This window comes from Mytilus galloprovincialis, chromosome 10 (assembly GCF_965363235.1).
Source record: "Mytilus galloprovincialis chromosome 10, xbMytGall1.hap1.1, whole genome shotgun sequence".
Classification (NCBI taxonomy): Eukaryota; Metazoa; Mollusca; class Bivalvia; order Mytilida; family Mytilidae; genus Mytilus; species Mytilus galloprovincialis.
Genome location: NC_134847.1, coordinates 79,537,188 through 79,560,131, shown reverse-complemented (window position 1 = coordinate 79,560,131; position 22,944 = coordinate 79,537,188). Strand labels below are relative to the sequence as shown.

General features: G+C 30.8%; 1 protein-coding gene across 3 annotated transcripts in view; it reads right to left on the bottom strand.

Annotated features, from left to right (window-relative positions):
- The window catches only part of LOC143048505 (uncharacterized), a 155,583-nt gene extending 135,436 nt beyond the window's left edge, over nt 1-20,147 (bottom strand). For all 3 annotated transcript variants that reach the window (XM_076222195.1, XM_076222197.1, XM_076222196.1), the window contains exon 1: nt 19,948-20,147. In XM_076222195.1, coding sequence (XP_076078310.1) covers nt 19,948-20,029 — 82 coding nt within the window. In that variant the 5' untranslated portion in view covers nt 20,030-20,147. The remainder of the gene's footprint in view (nt 1-19,947) is intronic.
- Nucleotides 20,148-22,944: the final 2,797 nt, after the last annotated feature.

Below are 22,944 nucleotides of genomic sequence, written 5' to 3'. Positions count from 1 at the left end.
ATTTACAAGAAGATTCTAACACATCTCACCTAGCTGTTATCTCATACATGTATATACATTTCAACAAGGTCACCAAAATTGGCAAACCATGAACCCCCTTATCGTTAATGACTTTTTTCTAATGTGGCAAATTACAATAGCTCTTACTTCAAAGTTAAATCAGTAAAAAATTGCAAATGGTAATTGGTTATCAATTGGTTATGCCAAATCGCTTTACACCTAATTATGTAATCAGTTGATTTTTTAAAGAGCCAAGACAGGATTCTACATACATGCTAAAACTTTACAAATGGAAACTGATATTTTAAGGTTCCCTAATTATGCAACAAAAACATCTTTATAGCATATCTGTAAACCCCGTTCTACATGCATACAGTATCAATTAGAGTGGGCTCCAAGCTTTTCAGGACATTAATTCATATCTTCAAACCTTTCAAAGTACTTATTTATAACTGCCTTCAATGGATTATGAAATTTTACAATCAGTTATCAGTTTGATTGTTGACCAAATTTAATTACCCTTATAATCAATCATCAGAATATTATTATTCAAAGTCAAACCCTAAATGCAATAAGAGTCTTATCATCCCAGGGGGTTACTGACTATCCTTTCGGGTATAACTGTGCCAACAGAACTTGACAAATCATACCCTGTTCTAACCAGAAAACATTGAAAAACATACCCTGTTCTAAACAAAAATATTGAAAAACATACCCTGTTCTAAACAAAAATATTGAAAAACATACCCTGTTCTAAACAAAAATATTGAAAAACATACTCTGTTCTAAACAAAAATATTGAAAAACATACCCTGTTCTTAACAAAAATATTGAAAAACATACCCTGTTCTAAACAAAAATATTGAAAAACATACTCTGTTCTATACACGCTCAGAAAATGTATACCCTGTTCTAGACTGTACAAAATAGATGCAGTTCTAGACTGTATCTTAAACAGTTAAATAAGCCATCCTATTCTACACAAATACTACTTTGTTTAAAAAAAAGACCCTGTTCTAACCAGCAAGGCATGAAAAAGCGACCCTGTTCTAACCAGCAGGACATGAAAAAGGGACCCTGTTCTAACCAACAGGACATGAAAAAGGGACCCTGTTCTAACAGCAGGACATGAAAAAGGGACCCTGTTCTAACCAGCAGGGCATGAAAAAGGGACCCTGTTTTGCGGCACACTCATACCACTAAAAATTAAGGAAGTAGCCCCCCCCCCCTGGGCTTATCATACTCAGACCACTAAAAATAAAGGAAGTAACCCCCCCCCTGGGCTTATCATACTCATACCACTAAAAATAAAGGAAGTAAACCCCCCCCCCCCCTGGGCTTATCATACTCATTTTACAAATTGAACCCTTATATTCTCTTGAAGTTTTTGTCTGGAAATAATCTTTTTCATTTGGCTTTGCAATCAATCTCCCAAAAATCTTCTAAGAAAAAACACTTTTGAATTATGCACATTTACCGGTAGGTATAACTTATGATCAATTTTTGTTGTACAGTGTATGATATTTTGTGAATAGAGCCTCCTAAATCTTAAAATCAGTATAAGTATGTTGCTCTTCTCTGGGGAATTATTATACCAAAGTTTACAACAGGGATATTGTAAAGCTATAATTTTTGGTCCTTAATTCTCTTCAACTTCGTACTTTATTTGGCCTTTTATAACATTTTTGATTCGAGTATCACTGATGAGTCTTTTGTAGAAGAAACGTGCATCTGGAGTAAATATTAAATTTTATTCCTGGTATCTATGATGAGTTTATATGGAAATGACCTGAACCCCAAACTTCAATTAATCTAACAAAAAATCATTTGTCTCAGGATCATCATCAATGTAATTATTTTTTAAGTTTGATATACTATTCAGCCTGTATTATGATTATATTGACCTCTGGTCTTAAACAATAAAGAGCTTAATGTCAATTGAGGATGACTAATTACACTGTCTGATGAAGATTAACTAATATATTTGGTCTACATCATATTAACCTGATATTGTCCTAGACCTCTGATCTCAGCTTAACCTTTGACCTCAAATATTTAAAATTAAAAGTTTATGTTTCATCCTGCAGATAATTTGCACAAGCATTCATAGAATAAGCAAGGTTTTTTCCTTGGCAGTAAGGATTGATTCACACTTTAAACCATGTTTTAAAAAACATGTTTAATAAGGGGAAGTAACTCTACTCCTCTGAAAATAAAATCTATCAAAAACTCACATAACAATCAATATATGTCAGAATAGTAAATTTAAGATAGTTCAGGTTCTGATTCTTGATTTCAATCAAACAATCTTCCACTATGAACATTCAATCAGATATCATTTATAATGTATTTTTAAAATGACTTGAATCATTTATCAGATTTGAACGATAACAATCTTGTACTTTTAATAGCTAATAGTCCACATCAGTTATTCTATAATCAGCTTTTAATCGAAATTTGACATGCTGTTTTAAATGTTTTGTTTTATTTGAAGTTTTGCTTACTAGTTCATATCATTGGGATTTTTTTCTTATTTACAGTAATTAATATGCCCAGGTAACAACTGCACTTACAAACTGGGTCAGGTTATGAAACAAACTGTGATAATTTTCCTTTCATACTCAAAAAGTAGAATTCCCTGTGAAATATCTTGCAGCAAGTTTAAAGTCAAAACAAAAATTAAGAAACAATTTCAATTAAAAAAACTAATGTTGCATATGTTTTAAGGCCATTATCCCACCATGTCCCTAAATTTTACAGCTCTTGATATTAAAAGTGCAATAATTATAGTACATAATGATAATACATAGCAATGAATAGCTGTTTAAAGTTGTCATCCTTAAAGACTTAATATAAGATCAGTTCTTGGTGTTTTTTTGTGTTTTATTGTTGTGTTGTTGACCTATTTTTTCATTAACATATATTACCCTCATCTACTTTTATTTATAACTGGGTTATGGAGTATTCAAAAAGTCTGAATGATCCATTTTATATAAAATTAGGCTAATGAATTCTAGGTTTAGTAAAGATAAACAGTAGTCCAAAACTTTTTATAAAATTATGTAACTTATGCACAACAGGTTATCATTCAGAACTTCAGACTGATTTTAGGTTTTACAATACTTATAAACTTTTCTAGCTTGTAGAATTTCATTTAATTCTCACAAAAAAACTATATAACAATCTAGAAGACTAAATTTTGTGTCTAACATATATATACAACTTGGAGGGTCCATTGGTGTGAAGAAAGGTTATATAAATCAACTATTCATATGACTCATGATATATTGTGGGTGACCAACACATTAACATATAGATTTTACAGTCCAGGAGAAATGTACCACTGATGTACGAAATATAAATTTCTCCTTTTTCTATCCATTCTGAGGTTAAGTTTTTAAGACTCCCTGCTTTCTTTGTAATACCTAAATCCTATTTGACAAACTGTTGACACTTAACAAGATTATTCTATCTATATGCACTGTTACAATTCAGGTATTCGACCTCAGTCACTGCATTCTTTTGAAGTATGTGATCTGAGAAATGACAAGTTTTGGGGGTATATTGTGTGATCGGCCTAAAAAAGATCTACTCATGAATAACTTGTCAATAGATTTTAACAGTATTGCTAACAAGTGTTTTCACCTTTTTCAAACAGGAAGATTAGAAATAGATTTATTATAAACTTCATCGACCTTCTATTTAATGTTTAAAATTCACATTGATATATTCAATATTAAGTTAATTAAGCTGATGTCCCCTTAAAGACTCAGTATCTTATTTATAAGGAACAAAGAGACTTGCATAAGGGTATACTTAACCATCAATTAAATGTACAAAAAAAGTAGGCTAGTGGATAAGGATTACACAAGTTGTCAACCATTTTAATTAATTTAATTTTCCTATCTATGTTCACATTTATAGACTTTATTTTTTTTTCTTCTAATTTTACCCAAAATATTTCGAAATCTTACAGCTATGTATTTGCAAAATTAATTCTTTCTAAATTTTCTGTCTTAAAGATGTTTAATTTCTTCTAATTAAAACAAAATTGGTTCTACAGTATTTTCAGATGAAACTTTTTTACCCAATAAAATTATCATAAACTTTGAATATCTCAACATTTTCTTTTTTTCACATTCCTCATTAAAACTTTGGTTTTATAAAGTTGACATAAATAATAAAGTCTTTGATTATAAAATGTGGTTTATGGGTAAGTGAGCTCAATTTATCAAATTTTCAATTTCTTTTTAAGTCAACTTTGGTGTATCGTTTTTCTTATTCATCATTGTAATATGAGTATGTCTGTCCATAAAACTTTAAGTTCAAATTAAAATCTACAATTCTGTTTTTATAAGGTTAGGCAAAATTTGCATGTCTGTTATAACAACATTCCATTTGTGGTTTTTTATCCTTAGCACCTGATGTCTAAATATCAGGTTCACTTACAAATATGATATGTCAAGTGCACTGTACTTCTGGTATATGTCATATGCCATTGTGACAGCTGATGCAGTTTATGAATTACTACAAATTCAGATTTTTTTCCAACTTTTAAAATTTAGGAATTGGGGATTGTGTCAAAGAGACAACAAAATCCTTCACATATCTGAAATTCTTTAATCTAGTAAATTATCCACCCTAGTATATGTATTTTTCCTCAAAGTTTTTTTTTTTAACTAAGGAGACATTCTTTATATAACTAATCTTTCAGTGGGATTTTTATATGATATATATCATTTTTGTTCCAATTTAAACAAACATTTTAATCACTATAAGTTTAGCCTTACATACATTTATATTCATTAAGAATGACAATCAGCAGGTGGTTAGATAACAACCACCCTGACATTAAAATACTTAGGTCATTCTAAAATTACATTTTAAATAGAAGATAAGTAACTATACAGAAGAATATATTTTATCAGACATTTCCCCTGGTACTTTGTCATAGAAAAATATAATACCTATTTTAAGCAAAGAACAAATGAAGTGGTATCTGGTATTTTTCAGACATAACCATATGAATCCAAGAGCCCCACCCAACTGTGTACTATTTGAACTAATAATGACAGTGCGAGTGTTAAAATATAAGACTTATACTAAAATTTCATTTAATTACAAAAGTTAAAGCTCTATTGGTGTCAATGGACTGAATATGGAATTCTAGTGTAAATTATACCTAGATGGAGTAACTAAAACCTTAAATTAACCCAGCAGGTTTAGTAAGGTTGTTGTCTATTTGACACATTCCCCATTACCATTCTCTATTCTGTCAGAGCCTACTGTAAATCATTAGTCTGGTGTTTTTCCTGATAATAAATTTTACATTCTTAAAATTATAAAAAAACGATAGTATACAATCTTGTTACATGAGTGGAGATATTTTTTATAGATAACCTAAACACTTAATTTGTTAAATTCACAACTTTATATTGACTGTAGTAATAATATAGTTATAGGCACAGAAACCTTTGAAACCAAACACCCCAGTAAGTGCCATATTCTTGACTTATATTTTCCTTAACATGTCAAAAGCATAGCTTAGATTGCCTGAATTTAGTAAATATAATTTCCTAAATGTTAAACTATCTTTTGTACCAGCATTACCGATAAACAGTGATTAAGTCTATCACTAATGTGAACACACCCTCCCTTACCGTGTATGGGATAGAAACATACAATGTTAAAAGGTTGCTGTTCTAATGACATTTACATGTACTTCAAGTCTCCATCTATTCATATGTATGTATTTAGCAAAAACTATCTCTTCCTTCTTTAACACATTACAAATTCTAATTGATCAGAAGCTTTAAAAGGCTCCAATTGGTATCAGTTTATTGCCTATATAGTGCAGTTTACCATATAAGTAGGTCCAGGATCTGTATGATACCCAGTAAACTTTGTAAACGTAGGTACTCTAGGCATATAAATTGATTATAAATTAATAGTCCCCAAAATATAAAAGAAATCACAATGAGGCATTACGATAACTAAGTGCAATTTAAAAGAAATTTTTATCATTGTTTAAATATTTATACAATTTTAATAACATTGAAATCTATGTATCATCTGTGTGGCGTCCATAAAAGACAACAATCGCAGACTAACATTGACATAAAATACTTGTAATACATATACAGGGTCAAGACAACTTGAGATTTATGTGTTGATTTAATATCTTTAAATATTTCTTTGAGTATCTGATAGTCTTCTTGTCATTTAATATTTTCTTAAACGTAATGATTAATCAAATTCTTTCTTAATGTAAAGTTACAACTGTATCAACTTATTGTTAAAATATCATTAAATCTTAATCGGAATTATCAAAAGTTATGTTACATATTAAAGTCATAAAAAGAACTTTACTTCAATAAATATATGTCAATATTGAACACAAGGTTTGCGATATGAAAGGAAAAAAATAATTTAGAGAAATGAAGAGGTCTACCATAATTAAATCATTAAATACAAGTACATCTTTATATTATTTCATATTTTTATCAACTGAAAGGTCAATGTCTTCCTTGAGATTTTTTTTTCAGGGATCCATTAAAGTTTTTGATTATAAGAGCTATATGTCTGATTTTCTGCTGTAATAGTATTTTGAAAGGGTTGATATACCCCCCCCCTTTTTTCCCCCTTTATATGTTATCATTTTCAAAATGAAATCAATAAGATCAATCCCTGACCTTTAGTGAATCTGAATGATCAAGTGGTTGAACATCCATCTCCACCACCCCACCCTCCCCAATAACCACATTCTTTCCCCCTTTTTGTTAAACACAGACTTCAACTGTCTTGAGTCTTACACATCTACCACATACTTTTCTAAAAAGACAATCCACAATATCATTTTGTTAAAGCTTAAAAGGAATATTATGAATATACAAGACAGGAGTATTTAAGGTATTGACCATAACATTTTTGCCAAGTAATTAAACTTCTACCAGACAGACATCTGACTAAACTGTGATAAATATATCCCTTGTATTTGTGTTAGACTCAAGAAGGTAGAAAATGAAAACAACTAAACTTTATTTGAGATTTCTGACAAGTAATTAATTGTATCAAATGGTACAAAATTTAACTTAAGACGACCTGTCAAGATGAATGACCAGGAGACAAGGGTAAACAACATCCATTTCAAATGTTTAAGACACCATTATTAAATGGACATTGATAAATTAAGATCATTACAATTTAACCCTAATGAAGATCTTCTGTCTATTTTTGTAGATAGCCAGTTAAAAAGGATTTTGTATCCCGACTTTAATTAAATATAACTTATCAAGTGTTCCTGACCATGGTCACCCTCCTTGGATAATTCTACACCCATAGGGGTTTATAGAAAAGTATCAAGAGGGATTGCTGTCTCCAGATCATGACAGTATCAACAGATGATCCATTAAAGGCCTGTTGTCACTTTCAAATTTTACTTTGACCAAGAAAACACGTCAAACTTTTAGAATGATATTTATAGTGACAACTGTCAAAGTAAAAGTTGATCACAAACTTTGACAGTCTTTGATAGAATCTCATTCTGTATCTTTCTTGAACCTTGGATGGACTTAAATGGAAATAAGCCAATCATAGTTTTTTTTTTGGAATGATGTAATTTTTGTCTACAAAACTATGTTGCTGGTTGGACAAGAATAAGGATAAGTTCAAGTTGGAATTAATGAAAATAACATTTGGAAAAATGAAACGATTGATGAATTTCTTGAAATTATTTCAAAATGTGGTTAAAATTTACATATTTATAAGCAGATAATTTGACGAAAAATGTGAAGTTCACATTTATCTCTTGCATTTTATACAACTCTGAAAGTGACAACAGATGTATTGACCAGGATTTCTTGCCCTGATGAAGTATTTGATGAAAAAATTTAATTGTAAAATAAGATTTAAAAGTTTTCAAATATTTCTTAATTTTATATGTATATTATATTCAAAATATCATAAAAGTATATGTTTTTATGATGGTTGCTTTATTTCACTCACTACTAAAGTATGATCTGATCTTTATAGTTAAGATCACTGTAAACATGCTGATGTATTTCCCCTGATTAGCCTATACCATGCTAAACAGTGATGGTCAAATTATCTCTAACCCAATCTCCTAAGGGAAGAATGATTAGATCAATTACTTTATAGTTAGTTACTCTCAGATTAATAAAAAGATAGGGAAGATCTCCTGTCACTAGTAATAACATTATCAACAAGTTCTATTACCTCAAAACTGTGTAATACATAGTCAGGATTCTAACATTAAATTATGTCAGAGTAATCGAAAAATAATTATTTCAAGGCAACATATAAACCCTACACATCTTTCATCTGATCATCCCCAGTTTTATAAGATTTCTCTATTATTTCTAGTGTCTAATATCTATCTCTATTATTTTTCTGATATCTTACATGAATTATCTTAACAAAAAGATCCACATTTGTATAGAATGCATGTAAAATTAAAGAAAAACACCATTAAATTGTTAGAATATTTATAGTAAATATGCAAAATCCTATGCCAAGTTGGTTCAAAATAAAAAAAATCTGTAATATACCAATTATAAAATATTTTGAGTAGTTTCAGTTAGTTCAATTTTATAGTCATAAGTTTGATAATTTTCTTTTAATGTATAACATGGCCAAAATGTCACATATACCTTTTGTAAATTTTGAGCTTAAATGTGTCTTATTCAGCAATCACAAAGTCAAGCCTAAAACGAATTCTTTGCATGAACAGTCAAATATACTGTTAGCTACTCCCAAACAATATATACCATGATAGCATCTGGCCAATGTGGATTAAAGCAAAGATCCATCAAACATCTAATATACATATTTATCATATATTTAGTACAAAATACAGCTATTTTGTATATCTAATAAAGGTTCTTTTTTCCAATCTGTATCACCTACCCTGTATCGCATACCCCGTATCGCATGGCTAAACCCGTATCGCATGGTAAAACCCGTATCGCATACCTTTTTTTTTTTTTTTTTTTTTTTATACATCAAGTCAGTTTTTTAGGTTTTTTTTGCTTAGAAAAAATTTCCAAAAAATAGGTCAATTTTTTGAATGACGTCATTGTTTGGTATGTAACGTCACGAACGTTAAGTTTTCATATTCTATGTGACGTCACGAACATTACGTTTTTACAACATATTTTTGGCACACCAAATGCAACTATAAAATATACAAAACACTCAAATAAATAGAATAATAAACAAAATATTTAAAACAACAGATTGTAAGGTAACCCAGGTGCTTCGTATAAATAATTGAGCAGTTTTTTAAGGCTTTGAAACAAGAAAAAAGCAGAACTGAAGGTAACCCAGTGCTATGGATCAGAAAACAGTTCATATAATATAATACTCTTCTGTTGAAATATATGATAAAGCGTATAATACATGGCAAAATCTGTATCACATGCCATATCACCCTCGACCAATATCATCCCTCGGGCCTAAAGGCCCTCGGGCTGATATTGATGTCTCGGGATGATACGACATATGATACGGATTTTGCCATGTATTATTCTCTATATACCATCATTCACACTGCTGAGTTGAATAAAATTTATCAAACAATGGTGAATGGGGCAGAGAAAGGGTTGGTACAAATATGAAACTTATTTGCCCATACTGTGAAATTCTATTGTAAAATAAATTAGGAAAGCAGGTAGCATATTTAATGTGTTACTTTCTCAAGTTCCAGTGAAACCATCATATGGCATGAATTCTGCATAAATTTGTATACTTCATTTACATATATATTGTATATTGTAAAGGTTTTTTTACTTGTACACAAGGAAATATACAGAGTACAAACACTGTAAAATGTCCAAAGTTTTGATAGTTAAAGTCAAACCCTGCTAAAAAGTCACCTATTATTAGGAGTCTGCTTAAATGTTGTAGATTATTTTATAAAATTTACTATTTTATGCACACAAATTGTATGCATCAATAATTGGTCCAATTTAGAAAAATATGGGTCAGGTGCTGCAGGTGTCAAGGTAAAAAAGGGGGAACTTGGTCTGATGTTCCACATCATTAGCTCACTTAATATTTTCCTGTTTCAGATAAAATGATAGTTGCTTCTTGCTCACACCTTTATTTAGTGCAATTTATTATAACTATCAGGAAAAGAAACTTAAAAAGGCTTCAAGTTCACAGGGTTGACAACTGAAACATATATAAGGTCATTTAACTTTAAACTTTAGATTTATCAAAACGAAAGAAAATAAAATTTGTCATATATTGCAACTGAACTCTTATACCTCTGTGTATAAAATGAGCAAATACATTGTGTTTGTCAACAAATATTTGTTTCTTTGAGATATAAAGGTGTTTGTATGGTGAGATAACTTGATGTTTGGTTGTTTACAAATAAGACTTAATGCTTGTCTAATTTCATCATAATTATCCCCCATATATACTGATGTAAGAGGCTTCCTGATAACAATCAGCTTTGTGGATTTTGACCTTCTATTGTCCTAAGGCACATTTTATTTATCTTGGGATGAAAAATTTACAATTTTCTTATTTATTATATATATGAATAAATTAGTGTTGACTTTTGAACTATGTATGAATTACAAAATATAATATAACTTGACAATAATACCAAGAATATTAAAAAGAGTGAAAACATACAAGCTATCCCCAGGTGACTATGAATATTAAAATCTCACATTTTTTTGTCAGAAACTCTTGACACAATGGTTAAAAGTAAAGTTATATATAATTTAGCTATGTCACATCTTCAATTCATCCTCCTTTAAATATATATACAATTAAGAAGATGTGGTATGAGTGCCAATGAGACATCTCTCCATCCAAGATGAAAGGCCTGAAAATGACTAGTGTAAAACAAGTCAAACACAAAAACCAACAATCTAATCTATATAAAAAATAGATGCTTTGATGTTTTGACCACTATTATCTAAGATCCTAGGCACTATGATATATACATATAGTATAACTCTATCTTGGCTGCATTGCAAGCAAGATTTTTCACAAAAATAAAATAATATCTAAGAAAGTATTTTTAATGGGCAGTTACCTCTCATAAATCTTGGTGTATAAACTAGAGGCTCTAAAGAGCCTGTGTCGCTCACCTTGGTCTATGTGAATATTAAACAATGGACACAGATGGATTCATGAAAAAATTGTGTTTTGGTGATGGTGATGTGTTTGTAGATCTTACTTTACCAAACATTCTTGCTGCTTACAATTATCTCTATCTATAACAGTACTTTCTGTGGAAAATGTTATTGAAAATCTTCAAATTTAAAGAAAATTGTTAAAAATTGACTAAGAAGGGCAATAACTCCTTAGGGGGTCAATTGACTATTTTGGTCATAGTGACTTATTTTTAGTTCTTACTTTGCTGTACATTATTGCTGTTTACAGTTTATCTCTATCTATAATAATATTCAAGATAACAAAAAAACAGCAAAATTTCCTCAAAATTACCAATTCCGGGGCAGCAACCTAACAACCGATTATCCGATTCATCTGACAATTCCAGGGCAGATAGATCATGACCTGATCAACAATTTTACTTCCTGTCAGATGTGCTCTTAATGCTTTGGTTTTTGAGTTATAAGCCAAAAACTGCATTTTACCCCTATGTTCTATTTTTAGCCATGGCGGCCATCTTGGTTTGTTGTCCGAGTTACCGGACACATATTTTAACTAGATACCCCAATGATGATTATGGCTAAGTTTGGTTAAATTTGGCCCAGTAGTTTCAGAGGAGAAGATTTTTCTAAAAGATTACTAAGATTTACGAAAAATGGTTAAAAATTGACTATAAAGGGCAATAACTCCTAAAGTGATCAACTGACCATTTTGGTCATGATGACTTATTTGTAGATCTTACTTTGCTGAACATTATTGCTGTTTACAGTTTATCTCTATCTATAATAATATTCAAAATAATAACCAAAAACAGCAAAATTTCCTTAAAATTACCATTTCAAGGGCAGCAACCCAACAACGGAATGTCTGATTCATCTGAAAATTTCAGGGCAGCTAGATCTTCACCTGATGACCAATTTTACCCCATGTCAGATTTGCTCTAAATGCTTTGGTTTTTGAGTTATAAGCCAAAAACTGCATTTTACCCCTATGTTTTATTTTTAGCCATGGCGGCCATCTTGGTTGGTTGGCCGGTTCACCGTACACATTTTTTAAACTAGATACCCCAATGATGATTATGGCCAAGTTTGGTTAAATTTGGCCCAGTAGTTTCAGAGGAGAAAATTTTTCTAAAAGATTACTAAGATTTACGAAAAATGGTTAAAAATTGACTATAAAGGGTAATAACTCCTAAAGTGGTCAACTGACCATTTTGGTCATGTTGACTTATTTGTAGATCTTACTATGCTGAACATTATTGCTGTTTACAGTTTATCTCTATCTATAATAATATTCAAGATAATAACCAAAAACAGCAAAATTTCCATAAAATACCATTTCAGGGGCAGCAACCCAACAACGGAATGTCCGATTCATCTGAAAATTTCAGGGCAGCTAGATCTTCACCTGATGAACAATTTTACCACATGTCAGATTTGCTCTAAATGCTTTGGTTTTTGAGTTATAAGCCAAAAACTCCATTTTACCCCTATGTTCTATTTTTAGCCATTGCAGCCATCTTGGTTGGTTGGCCGAGTCACCGGAAACATTTTTTAAACTAGATACCCCAATGATGATTGTGGCCAAGTTTGGTTAAATTTGGCCCAGTAGTTTCAGAGGAGAAGATTTTTGTAAAAGTTAAAGTAGGACGACGACGCCGGACGACGCCGGACGCCGGACGCCAAGTGATGAGAAAAGCTCACTTGGCCTTTCGGCCAGGTGAGCTAAAAAGGTATTATACCACTTTACAAGTATTTAGAGCTTGCAGTGACTCCTCAGTGGCAGATCCAGGAGGGGTTTCTGGGGGTTGGAACCCCTTTTTTTTGTGGACGATCAATGCGTTTGAATGGGGACATATAGTTGGAGCCCCCCTCCTTTTCATCTTGGTTGGGACCCCTCCCCCCAGCCCTCTTTTAAAAATGTATTGATATTCCCCTGCTCCTCCTCTTTTAACTGACCATGTTATCTTGACATTTTACTGATGGTAGACATAAAAGGGGTACATATGGCATAGCACAGAGAAATTATCCCAACAACATAATAAACAACGATGTCAACATAGGAATAGTTGGTTAACTGGAGTCAATATTATCCTCCAATTTCCTTATTATGTTAAATTTAAGGACTTTTATATATACATGCTTTATTTTTTATCAAACTCTAATGAATGGGGTGTACAGATTTTGTCACAATATTATGTCAAGGTGTTGTGTTGTAAACAACTTAACATGCCTAAGCATTACAGGGGCAACAAGATTTAGTGTTCAAGTTCATATTCCTGATATCCTTTATATTGCCCTGCAAAATGTCAAGATTACTGACACAAGATCATTAATACATTTAGTTCTAAGATTTCTTTTAATCTGAAATAAAACAGACAGAAATATTTAGGAATGTAATTTGTATATTAAGTTTCCCCCATAATGTATATTTTGACACTTACATAACTAATGTAGAGATAAGTATATTAAAGTGGGCACATTTGAGACTTCAATCTTAACATTTTATCATCAGAGCAAGTAAAAAATCTAACAACTTTTTACATCAGAACGTTGCACATTTTTTGCCAATTAAATGTCAAAACAAATCTCATTACCTATGTGGTAAAAACTATAAAATTAAAACTTAAATTATAAAATATTCATCTGCATGTATGCACCATCAGGACGATGTATGTGCATAATATTATGTGCATCTGCATTTTATGATGCACTGATGGTGGATCCGAAATTTATCATCCAAAAATTACCAAACCAACCTTAAGTAAATCATTTTCTAGTTGAAAGTAATTTTCTTATCAAATAAATTGTGTTAAAATATACAAATGTTTGTAATTACTGCTTTACTTTACTGACAGAAATTATCTCAGAAAATTTATAGTGCAATTATAACATAGCTTTAAGTAAAAAGTAATTAATTTCATTAATAAATTGTATCTTTCACTAAAGTTAAAGTTTAAATTCCCTACTTGATTTATTCCTCAATTTATCATAACTTTATAATAATCTGATACTGAAATTAATTTTTAAAGGAGGAAGGGTTATCCTACTGGGAATTGATAGCTAATGATTTACACAGGAAAAGACAGCTTATAGTTTTCATTGATCTTAAACCTTGTTTTTTTAAATATAGTACAACCTGTATCATACTGCAATCTTATAGGCATATCAGTCTTAAAAGTTGCCTAGCTATTCAGAAGGTCAAATAAGTCTGAAAAGTAGCCTAGCTAAGCAGTTAGTCAAATTAGACTTAAAAGTAAACAAGCTACCCAGAAAGATAAATCAGTTTGAAAGGTAGACCAGCAACCCAGTAAATCAAAGGAGTAGGTCCGGTAAGGGCCGATTTTGGCCTCAAATTTCAGGTTCATCTAACGAAAGATTTTGAACACGTTTTTTAAACACTTCAGTGTCTATTTCAATTGATTCAATTACTTAATTTGAAAGGTTTTAACTGATTTAGTCATTAAATACGCTTGGATTCAAGCTTAAATATTAAAAATCTATCAAATATATGCCAAAAAACGTAGTTTTTGTCAAAAATGAAAGTGGCCACATCTGTGTTCATCGTCAACCTTTATATATATGTTATGTATTATCATCAAATACAACTTACATTTCAATATTATGAATGAACACTAATGCGGCCACTTTCATTTAAGACCGAAATCATCTAAAATTTAACTAAAATGCTAAAATTGTGAAGATTTAAGTGATTTAGCATGACTTAATGATGCTAGTACCAGATATATGTGTATTGTTTTGTCAAAAATAGCCCATATTTATGTAGCAGAAGCATTCTACTTTCCAATAAATAGCTAAAAGATTACATTTTCACAATTTTGTAAAACTGCTATATTTTGGGGCCAAAAAGGGGTCTTACTGAACCTACTCCTTTATCTGAAAGGTGACGTAGCTACCCAGTAGTAAATAACCGTTCAAAAAGTAGCCTAGCTATTGAGGATGTCAGATGATTCTGATGGGGTAATATACAGATAAGAGTGCTTACTTGCTTTCATATAGCAAGTACATGTACAGATGTCAATATATTTAACAGGATTATATCAGAGTGAATTAGGAAGGACGTCCCTTTAAAGGCATTAAAATCAGATCATTTTGAAATTATACTTAGTTGGTTCTTTGATAATCTAGAGACTAATCTATAGAATTATGGATTAATAATCATTGGGAAAGGATCTTCTCACTAGACCCTAGGTAGTGCTATCAACAAATCTCTGACTAAGCCTCATAAATCACAGTGGTCTAAATTTATTTGACAAAAGAATCCTGCTAAATTACAATTATTGAAGAAATAATAAAATTCTAAAAAGCATTGACAATCAAGAAATTAATTCTTTAAAAAATTTAATCAACTGAAAAATACTATCAAAGGATGAGGTATTCTGTCTAAGTAATACATCACAATACTACTTAACAAAAGGGGAATTAACTCTTACAGGTGTCAACAGGTTAATCTGGATTATCTCCACTTGATGAACAGACACAAATTATAACCATAAATCTGAATGCGTTGACTTTGGTCTAATGTAAAACTATTGAGAACTAAAGTCTACATATTTAACAGTGGCGGATCCAGAGGGGGGTTGTGGTGATTGGATCCCCTCGTTTTTTTTGACGATCTATGCATTTGAATGGGGACATATAGTTGGAACACCCGCCCCCCTTTTATACTGGTTTAGGAACCCCATTTTAAAAATGACTGGACCCCCCCCCCCCCTGTTTATCATATATAGCTCCATATGGGGGCCCTCCCTAAATCCTCCTCTGTAAATTCTGTGCTGAATGGCTTCCAGTTCCTCTATAACATAACTCATTACTTCCTCTTTATAATGGCACTGGGGTTATAGATCTAATTTTCCTTTCATGTCAAACTATAAAAGTTTTCAAATAAACTTTTAGATTGCTGCTTTCATTGCATTTATATAAAGAATCACATTTTATCATTAACATCTGTGGATTTTCATCAGAATCTTCCCCTGAATCATACTGAAGTTAGCACTATGTTGTTACATTTTATTCCTAAGAAATAAGATTAAGTATGCTATGCATACAATCTGAAATACTTTCACAAAATTTCATGGAATTAATTGTAATCTTTACAGTAATAAAATTCAAATGTAGAAAAAAGAATGAAACTTCAACTTTCTAACAAATTAATTGAGTGAAAAGATATACATATGTATGTATAGAAACTACCCAGCTACCAAACACATCCATCAGAAGATGCTTAGTGTAAAAAAAAAAATCCAGAAAAAAATGAACTTAATTCACATTAATCATAAAAAAAAAACATAATTCAATTGATTGAAACACTTTTAACTAACTTTGGTAAGTAGTCAATGATTTTTTACAATAACTAGCAATAAAAAAATCATGTAAAAACTGTTAAAATTCCATAAATAAGTTTTCTTTTTCTATTGGCATTTGTACAATGCTGTCAGCAGTACAAAAATAAGCATCAATAACATGTATTAACTGTTAACAAATCTCTTTTCTGATGTTATATCCATCAACAAACGTTCTTTTAATATACTCTTCAAGATTACAAAAATATTTCAATTATTTGATATTCTGTATTATTGAAGGTCATACGCCCAGCTCAAAAATAAATCTAAAGTTACCCATTCTTACAAAGTATTATATGCATTTTTTACTATTTAAGTATTTGTCTGCAGGGGGCCATGAATTTACATTATTATCCTTTTATATAAAATATCTTCTTCTTTTCTAAAGCTGCTGAATCATCAAATTGACTATACATGTAATAAACTACCTCTGGAGTCACAAATCTCAAAGCTTGTTTAAAAAATCCTCTTTTATAATATTTAATAATAACAGCTCAAACATTTCAATTAAAAAATGATCTGTCAAAAAGTTTCAAGCCTAAGGATCTCTTCATAAAAGGAAGATTGATTTTAAGCTTTTAATGTGTGAATTTTTATTTAATTTATATATTCAATCATATAATTTAAGACAAGTATAGTGGGACATGTGACAGTTTAATTTCAGATCATGAGTAGGGTTATATGTCGAACATAAAGATCTATTACCATGGTTTCTAGGGACGGATAAAATACACAGTATGGTACAGCAGTTAAATTTCTTTCTTCAAGGAAACTGTACTAAGGTTAATATAAATGTACTCAGATTTTCATTTTATTTTTCAGATTTAAAATGAACTGTCCTTGCAAAATCCCTCGTACAACAAACTTGAATCTTCTTAAAATTAAATAGAAACTATTTAATTGAGCTAAAATGAAAGAAATTTGGTTTGTCAGTAAGAGATAAAAACTTAGCTGAAATAATAAGCTTTCTTAGATAAGTGAAGCCTAAAAATAGGATATGTTGATCTACTTTAGTGGTAGCAGTAATTTTTAAAATAAATAATTCTGTCAATGCAAACAACATAGCACAGCCAATGTTGATCTAAGAAAACAGAGACAAGCTGACCAAATACCTTAAACGCATCAAATATACATACTAGGAACACAGTGATATTGTTTGCCGTAAATTACCGGAGAATAAAGGCTTTTTCCCCTGGAGAAAAATCCCAATTTGAAAAAAATGGCTTAAAATTATTCCCAAAAAGACAACTTTTTTCCCAACCAGTGCAGTCACAGTAGTAAAAGTGTATGTATTCAAACTGAAAAACACTAATTTAAACATTTTGCATGCCTAAAATTACTTTATGTGCAGATTTGATGGTCTATTTATGTATCATCACTGATAATAATGGGTCTTATTTCAAATGAGGGTTTACCTCTTGAAAGGGGGTCTGCAAATTGAAGTTTCAGTCAAATTCCTGGTTTATTATAAATTTCCTAATTTGATAAAAATGATGCTTATTTTCCCAATAAAAAAGGGTAGAGGTAGTTTTGAAAAAAGCCAACAATATCACTGGAACAAACCCAGCTACCTTAAACACATTCAATTTACATAAATCGAGGAAACTAGCCAGCAATCTTTAACACATCCAATACTTATATCTAGGAGGCTGACCATCTATCTTAAACACATCTAAGAAGCTGACCAGTGAATTTAAACGTATCCAATCTGCATATCTAGGAAGCTGACCCATTTTCTTAAACACATCTACTCTATATCTAGGAAGTTGACCAATTACTTTATCAAAAACGTCCCATATATACATGTATATCTAGGAATCTAACCAGAAACCTTAAACAGGACAATATCCAGTATACATACAACATACAGAAATCAAGTAAAGTTTTAATTTCTTTTTAAAAGTGCAAATAACTACATTTAGATGTAAAATAAGTATAAGTGCATACTGATGCAGATTCTGAGGACACATAACAATAGAAATACAGAACTGAAAATAATGCATAAAACTTATCTCCAGATTTTAAAACTGTTATATATATTCATTCCCCAAGCACCTTTGAAACTTTTATTATATTTTGATGTTCAATAAAATATTATTTCTTTCATAAAATATACACTAACTCCTGATGATGAAGATCAGGGTGATTAACTATTGATAACCAAAGGGGCATCCTAGTGGTACACAGTGATAACTTATGAAATACGAACTCAAGTCAATTTATCAAACATTTCACCTATTTATTACTTTAAAATTATACAGCATATGTTCTATATATCACTAAAGGATGCAGGTCATACCTCATTTTTCATTTCAGTGTTTACAAATGTTTACAAATGTCATACCCAGTGGGGGGAATCAGAGGAGAGTTCCAGGGGTTGAAACCTCTCCCCTCCCCCCTTTATTCTGGGTTGGGATTCTGGACCCGCCCATATAACTCATTTCTTATTTAGGTGTTTACAAATGTTTTACACAGGTTATACCTCATTTTTTATTTCGGTGTATATAAACGTTTTACACAGGTCACTTCACCCTGTGGCTGTATCTATACCTAACATGCTTCTGTGATCAGACCTGTTAATCACATACATACTGTTTAATTAAATTTTATTGCCGTCAGTAATTAGAAAATGTGCTGATGTGCTGTTTTCACATGTACACTTTCTAGTGAGATACCACTTCTTTATAGCATCTGGATTGTGTCCGTAATACATTGCAAAAGTTGAAATGTACGTAAATTCAGCCCCTGGTTCAAACATACTTATATATATCTTAAGACTTGTCTTATATAAGATTATCAAGTCCCTTGAGCTCCTTATACTTTTTTCTTTGTATTAAATTGTTTCTATTAACACTAAAAAAATCTACGTATAAATGATCTATATATATCTTGGTCCCTTTTTTAACAAATATTTAACTGGACTGGTTACATATTTTCTTTATATAATTTGTTGATCTTAAATGTTTGCATTCAATATGTAAAATAAGTTAAATAAATTTTAATTATAGTACCTATATACTACGGTAGCATTATATTTGCATTTTGAGATTTCAATTTAAAAAATGGTAACAAAGAAAGTTCAATGTTTAAATCTCTAGTTAAACATGTTAAAGGCTGAAACCTCATGATTATTTTAACCATAATGTTTTAAAGAGAGGAATTAAATTAAAATCTAATTTTGAAGCAAATGAAGTGAAATACTTTTCTTAAAGTTTAACTCACATACATGCAAATTTACTTTATAAATTATATGTATACATGCAAAGAGGTTATGCTATGAAAGCATAATTTAAAATATTTCCATTTTTCATTTTTCATTTTCAAAATGATAAACTAGCTTTCAAGCAGATATATATGCATCAAAATTAATTATACAAAAAGTTTCCTACAAGCACCTGCTCTAAATAAAGTATACTATCTCTTACTACGCTTACCTCTTTTATTTTTACAATAAACATTGCATATGATGGACACTAGGACAAAAATAAATGTGATCCTGAATGAATTTAAATCCATATTACATTAGTCTCCATCATATAGGTAAAAACTTCAAATAATAATCATCGTTTTATCTCTCTCTAAACACAGACTGTCGGATTATTCACACATGTGTTATGAATGAATGTATACAACACTTTTTAAGAGATATTTAAACTGATAGCTATTTATAATTTACAGTGGGACACCCCTATAGTACAGTCGTCACTCCACCTTGACCACAAATTCTCTAATCAATGCATGTTAACCTTTCCATGTTTAACAAGAAAAGACAACTGTACAACATGATAAATAAGAAACTTAATACTATTTTCAGTTTATTATTTGAAGCTCTGAGTCAATTAATTTACAATAAGATTTTGTTTAAGCATATGGTTCCTAGGTAATCAGTATCAAATTAACCCATACAACTATGTCAAACAAAGTTTAATTACTTTTTCTCTAATACTTAATTATTTTATTATTTTTTCTCAAAGAAATTTTTATTGCACACTTTACAAACTTTTCAAGCACTGATTTAAGTAAATAACACAAGTCTTTAATTATGTGCATGTTTAGGAAATGAAACTGAGATTTTATAATTTCTTGTGTATTTCATTTGCAGCACTTCAAAAAAAGAAAAACATGCAGGGCCAAACAGTTTTTTTTTAATCCAATTAATTCTATATTTTGTGTAGAAAGAAAGAGTACGCACATTATAAGAATACTTTTTTTTTAAACTGAAGGCAACATTAAATGGTATTATACAAAACTAAAATATACAAAAACAGGGGCAGATCCAACCATTTTAAAAATGTTCGTGGATTTCGTGGGTACAAGGGAACCACAAATTAAGATATATAATGAATTGCAAATTTTCTAAGAGAATGTATGCAGACTTTGCCAAAACAGCGAAAATTTAATATCCACAAATATGCAAGTTTTCCTCAAACCATGAACATTAGTATCAACGAAAATAAATCCACAGTAAACATATTGGTGTGATATTTACAGGTTTTGATATAAGAATTTCAAGACCTTACAAAAATGTTTTATTCTATTTTATAGTAGTGTGGTGTATTTTCTTCATTAGTCAAATATAATTGTAAACCAAAGTGACAAGACAGTATCAACAGATAAGATGTCCTCTACTTCAGAAGTGTTCTGCTAAAACATTTAGTAAGATGTGCATTACATCTTCTAGTATATATGTCTGCTAGTACTTGGGGAAACTACAGGCTCTTAAGAGCCTGTGTCGCTCACCTTGGTCTATGTACATATTAAACAAAGGACATAGATGGATTCATGACAAAATTGTCTTTTGGTGGTGGTGATGTGTTTGTAGATCTTACTTTATTGAACATTCTTGCTACTTACAATTATCTGTATCTATAATGAACTTGGCCCATTAGTTACAGAGGAAAATATTTTGTAAAAATTAACAAAAACAGAATTTATGAAAATTGTTAAAAATTGACTATAAAGGGCAATAACTCCTTAAGGGGTCAACTGACCATTTTGGTCATGTTGACTTATTTGTAGATCTTACTTTGCTGAACATTAATGCAGTTTATAGTTTATCACAATCTATAATGATATTCAAGATAATAACCAAAAACGGCAAAATTTCCTTAAAATTACCAATTCAGGGGCAGCAACCCAACAACCGGTTGTCCAATTTATCTGAAAATTGTAGGGCAGATAGATTTTGACTTGATAAACAATTTAACCCCGCGTCAGATTTGCTCTAAATGCTTTAGTTTCTGAGTTATAAGCCAAAATATACATTTTACCACTTTGATCTATTTTCAGCCATGGCGGCCATCTTGGTTGGTTGGCTGGTTCACTGGACACATTTTTCAAAATAGATACCCCAATGATGATTGTAATTTCAGAGGAGAAGATTTTTGTAAAAGTTAACGACGATGGATGACAGCAGAAGATGACAATGGACGACAGACGACAACGGATGAGAAAAGCTCACTTGGCCCTTTGAAGATACACAAAGATGGCCATCCAACAAAGTAGTAATTAACTGTCCAAACTTGAAACAAATAATCATGTTCAAGAGGTGTGCAACACTACAATATCCTTGTTAAACATAGCTCGACAGCAAAATGTATATATCATATGTAGTATTTATATGTAATTCTTTTTTTAATAACAAAAGAAACTAGGTTTGTCAAAATACTTAATTTATTTTTGTTACGTTTTCTTGTTGTTTTTCTTAGGGGGGGGGGGGACAGTACACTGGTTGCTGGATTTGAAAGGCCATGTAAATACAAATGAGTTTACTGTCGTGGTAGATAGGATTTACAGAAAGCATCTGTGTGTAAGGAAATGTGATAGAATGTGATAGAATATATGATAAATTAATTGATTGATTAATTGATTGATCATGGATGTTTTCAGGACAGTTTCAGCACGATTGGTTTTATCGTGGCGGTCAGTTTTTATTGGGAAGGGACCGAGGTGACCAGGGAATACCATCGGTTTGGCAAGGGATGCTCTTTTTGGCTAACTTTATGCACAGGTGACAAATGATATGTACCATTGTGCAACGAGTATATATGCCAATAATATTATACACTAAAAAAACACACTATACGTTATACACTTGCATTGATACCTATGTTTCTAATATTCGACTAAGATTCAGTCACCACCTTCTAAAAGCCTACAAAAAAAGATTGTTTGTTGTTGAAGTAACTTTCCCGCCATATTTTCTTATCATATGGAGTTTACTCCCTTTCTCCCAAGTTCTAACAACTGAAAACCGTGTGTGTTTTTTTTTCTTCAACATCGGTATTAAATTAATATGCAAGTGAACTTCTCTTTTCATGTAAATACACATTACGGGTATTCATTAGTAAAAGACCCGAGCCAAAATAATTGGTTTTCAAGGCTAATATTATAATGAGAAAAAATAGATCTATATATAAAATTAGATTGTA